This window comes from Astatotilapia calliptera, chromosome 7, assembly GCF_964374335.1.
Source record: "Astatotilapia calliptera chromosome 7, fAstCal68.1, whole genome shotgun sequence".
NCBI lineage: Eukaryota > Metazoa > Chordata > Actinopteri > Cichliformes > Cichlidae > Astatotilapia > Astatotilapia calliptera.
Window position 1 is genome coordinate 14,834,529 of NC_137428.1, and position 7,817 is coordinate 14,842,345.

Sequence of the window (7,817 nt, forward strand, 5' to 3'; positions counted from 1 at the left end):
TATGTGAGTAAGAGGAGAGGATACCACATTACAAAGAAATATTGAGTGGCTGTTAGATCTGGCTTTCCTAGTGGACGTGACTGAAAGAATTAACCAGCTGATCTAGCAGTTGCATGGCAGAGAGTAAACAGTGTGTGAAATGATCAGTGCTGTGAAGGTGTTCACAGCTAAATTCTCATTTTATATCCAGCAGATACTAAATAAAAGACTTAAGCACTTCATCTCAGTTGCAAATATACTGGAGTCCCATTTAGGAGCAGAAAAGGTATTTAATGGACACAGATTCTGTGATCTGGTGTCCAAACTGGGACAGGAGTTTTCAGACAGATTCTATGGCTTTGAGAAACTGGAGCCTGCTGAGACTTTTATTGCTAACCTCTTCCTAGATGTTGACACTAGTGAGTTGTCAGGGCAGATGACTGAGCTTTTCAGTGTTGGTCCTTTGGAGATGGACATCATAAATCTCCAAAATGATGTCCACCTTAAACTTCAGCAGCATTCTCAGCATTTCTGGAGTTTGGTGGAGCCAGACAACTATAAAAATCTTACATGGATACACTCTTACATAAAGCTCTCTGGTTGAATCTATGCAATGCCAATCTTCTCACTGACAGAAACTGTGCAACTCATGAACATTATAAAAAGATGGTGGATTTATGAGCTCAGAAATTTGCACTGTTTGCTGTTGATTTGTTTGGAGAAAACATGAATTTAGAGAAGTTCAAGTCCTTCAAATATGCTGAATCACATGCTGTTGAATCTTATTTGATTATCTGAGTTTTACACATTTTGTTGTTCATGTTCATGTTCATTTGCACCATTCATTATTCATTATTGGGTACTGTGCATAGAATTTAAGTTGAAAATTTTTTTAATGCATTTTGGAATAAGGCTGTAACATGACAAAATCTGGAACAAATGAAGTGCTATGACTCCTTTACACATACTCTTTAAACGCATCAAGTGCAAGAACCCTCATGCGTTGCATAGGCTGGCATGAACATGCTATTTGTTCAAAGGCGCTGATGTAATGACTTACATGAATTTGCTCTAATTCAGTTCAAAGAAGTAAGCACCAACAGTTACATTTCTTCAAATATACATATATATATTTATATGGTCTGTATTTCTTGGAACTAGACTAAAGTAGATATCTGAGTATTTGCACATAAAATTGTTATGGCTGTATTAATTTAAAAAAAAAAAACCAGTAATACACTATTCACTTGCCAACAGAAAGAAAAACATGCTCAAGTCTTCAACATTAAGACATTTGTTTCAGCTGTTACAGGCGCTAAAAAAACAGAAAGCAGGAAGCGTGGCAGTGACATTGCTCTGGATCTAATCTCCCACAGTCTGTATCCTTCCTCCTCCTATTTGCACGAATGAACTTTTGTTAGTTTAGAAACTCCCCAAGCCTTGCAGGCTGCAGGAACAACATGTCCTCTACTGTGCATACCAAACTGTACTTTTTCTCACAACAAAAATGTTCAGGAAAACAGTTTCTGGCAGCCATTAACCCAGAGAATTATACTGCCAGTCCCAGAGCCTTATAGTATCATTTTTATTGTTCTCCCACACTGTCACAGCACTCATTGTTTCAAGAAATAAAAAAGTATTTGAAAACATAATGCTTCCTTCCTGCCCCACACTAGAGCAGCAGCTAACTTGGGGAGTGTCTAGAGAGCAAAGTAGAAATTCATTTCAGACGATACCCTCGTACAAAAACACTATACTAATGCAGTAACACTAATGCGCTACCTAAAGTATATTGATCATCCTTCAGGGGATATAATTATATTCTGCAATGCGGTGTTGAATTTCAAGTGTCATAACAGGGGCTAACTAACATAGCTTGCTTGGGACTTCATCATGTTTCATTATGGACCCTGAGTTAAGTGGTTTTGTGGTATCGTGTATGTAGAAGTTTCTAGATAACATCAACAAAATAATCAACTTCAAATTCTGCTTCTTCTTGGTGAAAATCAAATGTTATATGTCTTCAATACATTTGTGTAAATACTGTGACTTTCATTTAGCCAACCAATTTTCTGTTACGAGTTATTATTTGTTATTTATATATGTTAAAGAATGGCGAAGTCACCAGTCATTCTGAGGAAGTCATGAGAAAGTTCAGTTTACAGCATTATGATTACAACATGCGGAATTCACCAGAATACACACTTGCTGCCAGTACTGCTCAGGTTTTTTGCCCCACCCCAAGAACTGAAGGCTTGACTATGAAAACTGTAACAAGATCAACACCTTGTCAATCATGACTGAAATACCTTAGGTTTTGCATCGATTAATTGTCATGCACTAAGGCATACAAGAGGAACACAATAAACATAAAAAAGCTTTAACTATCTATATGCAGACCCACTTCTTTCCATGTAATCTCCCTATTGTCAGCAATTTTATTTAAAACTCAAGTCCTAATGAAGAAAATAATGTAGGCTATAATTAATGAAGTTTTCTGGTATAGATAGGTGATATATGTGGACTTTATGAAAGCGGCCAGGCGGCCTGGGTTCAAGTCCGACCCACGGCTATTTGCTGCATGTCTTCCCCTCTCTCTTTCCTCCACTTTCCTGTCAGTCTTTGCTGTCCCTATCAAAAATAAAACCATAATAAGGCCCCCCAAAAATAAAAATAAATAAATAGATATACTTCCTGCTTTCCAGTCTTTATGCTCAAGTATGCTGGTTGGGTCTTTATAGTTGTGCAAGATATGCACCTTCAGCAAGAAAGCAAATTTATTTATCCCAAAATGTTAAACTATTGCTTTAAGTAACACCAATGCAGAAAGAGATTTTATGTTTAAATATGATTTTATATTTGTGTTATGATTTTTTTTTATGTTTAAATATGTAAGAATGTTTAAATAAGAAACAATTCACTGTGACCAATATTTTTGGGAGGAAATGGGTTTAGTCTGCCTCTCTGAGTTTGAGTGAATATAAAAGCATGAAAGCAAAAAGCAAGGCGAAAAAGTCCAGCTGCTGACAATCCCTACTCCCATCCCTCCCTCAGGAAGTCTCTTTTCATCTTACACAGAGAAAATGTAATCAGCACATTTCAAGGCAAAGGTGCCTTTCATTTTGGTGGTTTTACTGTCCTCTGTTCTCATCCCAGCACTTTATAAATATAGACTTTTATAAAGCAGATACATGAATATAAAAACTCCCTTTACTTTAACTTGTATGATTGGTTATTGTGTTGGTTGTCTCTTGGTCATTTTCACCAGTGGGAAGTACCATGGTCATGTAACTTCCTGGAAAGACAAGCAATTGCAATCTGGATAAACAGTTTACATAAGTAAGTAAACAAAAATGTAAGGACACATAGACAAAAAAGGGAAAAAATCTGGAGAGCAATTTGCTACCAGGAACGGAGGATGTAAAGGCACATTTATCATTTTACCAGCCACCTTTTGAATATGTCTAAAATAAGTAATGGCAACATCTTATCTCATCACAAAGGGTTAAAAAAAATAAAAAGAAGAAAAGGGAAAAAAGTTTGGCTTTTGTTGTCTGAAAATATATTTGTTCCAAAATTAATGACCCTATAGAGCTTTCCATTTGCCCTCTGTCACAAACAAAGGAAGCAGTTAAGAGTCTGCAGGGATAAGTTAAATCACTTCAAACAAAATTGTTTATTCCAAGGCATTTTCCCAGAAGTTAATACTTTGAAATGTGTTGCTGGATGTTTACATCCCAAGAACAGAAAATCTGTTTCATATTTAGCTGAACGAAAGATCAATTTAAAGTGGTGATAAATAAATTGCTGTTGTTGTCCCTTCACTACTAGGTTACTGTGGTTCATTATCATTGTTTCTTATCACTCATCAAATAGAATGCAGCTCTTAGGCAGAGTTCAATGTGCTGTCCGGAAAAAGGACACAACTTTCTGCAGTGTTAGTCACGCTTCCTGGGTTGAGAGGAGAGTTTTTGCTTTTAAAAAAAGAAGAAGAAAAAAGCATGAGGCTCATCTAACTTCACTGTCTAAAGAAAACAAACAAACAAAAAAACCCACACTGTTTTAAATGTGCCATTTGAAACACATTGTGCCTTTTTCTTTGAAATATGCTACGTTATAAGCCCCGTCTCACTCTAATTTTGTTTTTCATCGTGTGTTAAAACAACAGGTAAAAGGTTTCATTAGAGAACTTTAAAAAATAGTTTGTTTGTTTTTTCTAATTTAAAATAGACAAAAATCTATGAACTGTCTTCTAACCGTTTACATCATTAATTAAAACGGTCCTAATTTGTTGACGAGGTTTGGGTGTGCGGGGGGAGGCAGGGGGGGTCGATGCTGCTCGCATGTCTTTGGTTAGATGTTGACCTTGCTGTGTGACTGGAAAGGTGACATCACACCACAGGAATGTGTCTGGGAACAGACCTCTCTGATTGGTGGAGGGGCGCGATAGGATCTGACCAGCCGAAATTTGGGCGTAAACAAGCCACATTTGACGTGCTTCTGTAGAAGAGCGGCAGCAGAAGAACTCTGGGTCGACTGGGAACGGAGAGTATTAACGTCGCGCATTTAATCAATTTATTCTCGTTTAGTGGTTTTATTTTTCACCGGTGAGCAGAATGCTTCCGATGTCTCTGTTAGTTTCTCTGTGCCTTGTGTCGTGTTTCGGTGCTGCCTACGCAAGAGAAAACGCAAGTAAGAAAAGTTTCTACTGTGTTTAAAACTCTGGCATTCCCTGCACACAAAAAACTTTCACTGGAAATGTGTTGATTTAGCTACATTTAGTCGGCATAAAATTGATGGTTTTCTTTTTTTTTATTTTAAAGTCATTGAAGAAGTGTTTTCCCTTCCAAGCTGAAGTAATAAAACAGTAGCAATTAAGAGCACTTTTTAAGTTTTTAAGAAATGATTTAATTAGCGATTTTAAATTTGGTAAGTATTGTTAAAATTGAAATTGATTTTTCTTTAATGTACAAAACTGGTATTAAGGTAATTAGATAAATTAGAAATGCATAATATGGACCTAGTAAAATGTGGTATATGTTTGTTAAACAGTTTGATACCAAATGAAGATTGTCTTCCTGTTGGATTAGCCAAAACTTTTCCATTTCCTCTACCTTTGATCAGACTGTCCCCCCCCCCTTCTCTCTTTCTCCAGCTGCTCCACACGGAAGGGGCTTTTTGTATGGCTTACGCCAGTCAGTGACGGATGAACCAATAGATTATGATGATAACGGAACATTAAATCGTTCTTCAAATGGTCCCAAGGACAGAAAAGTTTTTTCGGAACAGGCCCTGATGTTTCTAACTGGCCCTGTTTCCACCATCCTTTTACCTTCCTTCTACACGCTGGTCTGCTCCATCAGTGTGCCAATTAACATCTGTGCTCTGCTGGCCTTTGCTCGGGGGATCCGTCCTAAGAAGCCAGCTGCAATCTATATGCTGAACCTGGCCTTAGCTGATCTGCTCTTTGCACTGATGCTCCCCTTCAAGATCTCCTACCACTTTGAAGGCAACAACTGGAAATTTGGCCCGTCCATGTGCCGTGTGGTCACTGCTGCCTTTTACTGGAACATGTATTGTTCTGTTCTTCTCATAGCTTGCATCAGTGTGGACCGTCTGCTTGCTGTTGTTTATCCCATTGACTCTCTGGCTTGGAGGAGGCCAAGGAACACAGTCATAGCCTGCATAACCATGTGGGTGTTATCCTTGACTGGCTCTGTGCCTCTTGTTACATCGGACCAGACTTTTCACATCAGTGAGTTGAATATCACCACCTGCCATGATGTCCACTCCACAGATAAGATCGTCTGGTTAAAGACATACTTCGTCACTCTCTGCTGCCTCCTCTTCTTCCTGCCTCTGCTCATCACAGTGGTGTCCTACACTCGAGTCATCTGGTCGCTGAGCAAACTCCAAAAAAGGCTCCCTGGAAGCTCACACAAAAGGAAAAGAGCAATAGTGATGGTTTTGACAGTTCTGTTGATATTTGTCCTGTGTTTCATGCCTACAAACTGTCTGCTGCTTGCACACTACCTGCAGTTTAACACCGAGAAGAGCCAGGAGGCACCTGATGGCTCTTACGCACTCTATCTGGTGTTTCTGTGTTTGGGAAGTCTGAACTGCCTCCTAGATCCCCTACTCTACTACTTTGGATCCTCCCAATGCCAGAGACAACTCTCCAACGTGCTCAAGTGTCATAAGGTTACAAAGAGAAATGATATTAGTAATTCATTACCTGCTTCATGCAGATCCAGCACCAGACCAATGCTGAAATCCAGCTGTACAGAAAGTTCAAAAATAAACTCTTCAATTAAAGTGGATTCTTTCCAAGAAAACACCGACAGCCAATATAAGAAACTACTCCTCTAACTCTCACTGAGCTGACATTTTAATTGAATCCTTAAATGTGATTTTTTTTTTTTTTAGTTATGAAACAACAACAACAACAATTAAAGCCTATATATAGGGTTTAGCTTTGTTTGGATTCCTAATTATGCCTTTTAAATGATGAAGGGAGTTCAGATAAGACTGCTTTTTAGAGCAACACTGAAATGAAATACTATTATTTTTATGCACCCTATATATATAAAGGCTCACTGTTCTGTAAGTATTATTCAATCCATTTTTTTAACTGTTTGCTTGTTTTAAAGTGTTTATATATAACCAGTGAAAAGCAGTTACTTATGACTTTTTGTTTTTATTACATATACCAGTTTTATTTATTTTTTTGCAGCATTTTTTCACTGAATAAATATTTTTGACTCACACTACAAGCATGTCTCAATGCCATCTATAATTTTAAAGCCCTTCATAGTTTGTTTCATGCCTCCCTCTGTTGGTGAGAGTGTGCATTGATGAGTGTCAGTTCATCCTACTGCACCAATGTCCTTTTCTCTCCAGTAGGCAGTTGTATATTCCTTTTGCCTCATCTTTCATTCAGAGGTGTGGGTGGATGTAGCCAAATATTTAAAACAAAACAAGAAATAGCTGTTACTGCTGATAGATTTACTGGTCAAAGTGGACATTTAAACAGAGATGCCAGTTTCCATTATCAGCATGACATGTGTAACTTTGAAGTGATGAGCACAATTATACACAACCCACAGGAACTATAACTCACCTACTGTTCCTATAAAATACAGTTTTGAGTAACCCCTTTATATTCTTTATATTTTCCTAGTAAAATTGGAAATATGTGTAAAGGAGCATGAAAATATATTACATAAGGCAAAACAGATTTGAAGGACAGTCCACAGCTCTTCTTTAGCTGCCTTTTGTTTGTTTTTTTCTCTGTCAAGATGCTTCCATAATGTTGAGGTGTGGGCTCCAGGGAGGCCCATAAGTGAGTGTCTATTTTGTGTTTTTTTTTTCTATCTGGGTATGCTTTAAATGTATTGGCAATATATTTGGGTAATTACCATGCTGAAAAATAAATCAATTGCCAATCAGACACTTCCCAGATGGTCTTGTATGAATGGGACTGCATTCATAATTCAATCAATGTTTGACAAGATCTCCAACACATGCAAACTACACACAGAAAGACCCCCCGCCTTATGGTGGAATTGAACTCAGGACTTTCTTGCTGTGCATCCCACCGTGCTGCCCAATACGACTGGCTAAAATGCAGCCACAAACTGTATTGACAAAACCTTCTGACTTTTAGTTTAGTTTGTGTGTAATCTGGCATACCTCAACCTTTTCTCCCTGTTTCCCTTTCTTAAGAATGGCTTCTTGACAGCCACCCTGAGTAGTTTCAGGGAAACAGGTGCAATGGCTGCACTGAAAATGGAAAGAAAAAAAAGAAGCAGCCAATGTCCATAGTTCTGTACAAGGCC

The 7,817-nt window shown here is 38.0% G+C and overlaps 1 protein-coding gene across 1 annotated transcript; it reads left to right on the forward strand.

Annotated features, from left to right (window-relative positions):
- The first annotated feature begins 4,427 nt into the window (after positions 1 to 4,427).
- On the forward strand, positions 4,428 to 7,429 carry LOC113025429 (proteinase-activated receptor 1-like). Its single transcript, XM_026173148.2, has 2 exons — positions 4,428 to 4,671; positions 5,135 to 7,429. The coding sequence occupies exons 1-2, from the start codon at positions 4,596 to 4,598 to the stop codon at positions 6,346 to 6,348; spliced, it is 1,290 nt and encodes a 429-aa protein (XP_026028933.1). The 5' UTR covers positions 4,428 to 4,595; the 3' UTR covers positions 6,349 to 7,429.
- The last annotated feature ends 388 nt before the right edge of the window (positions 7,430 to 7,817 follow it).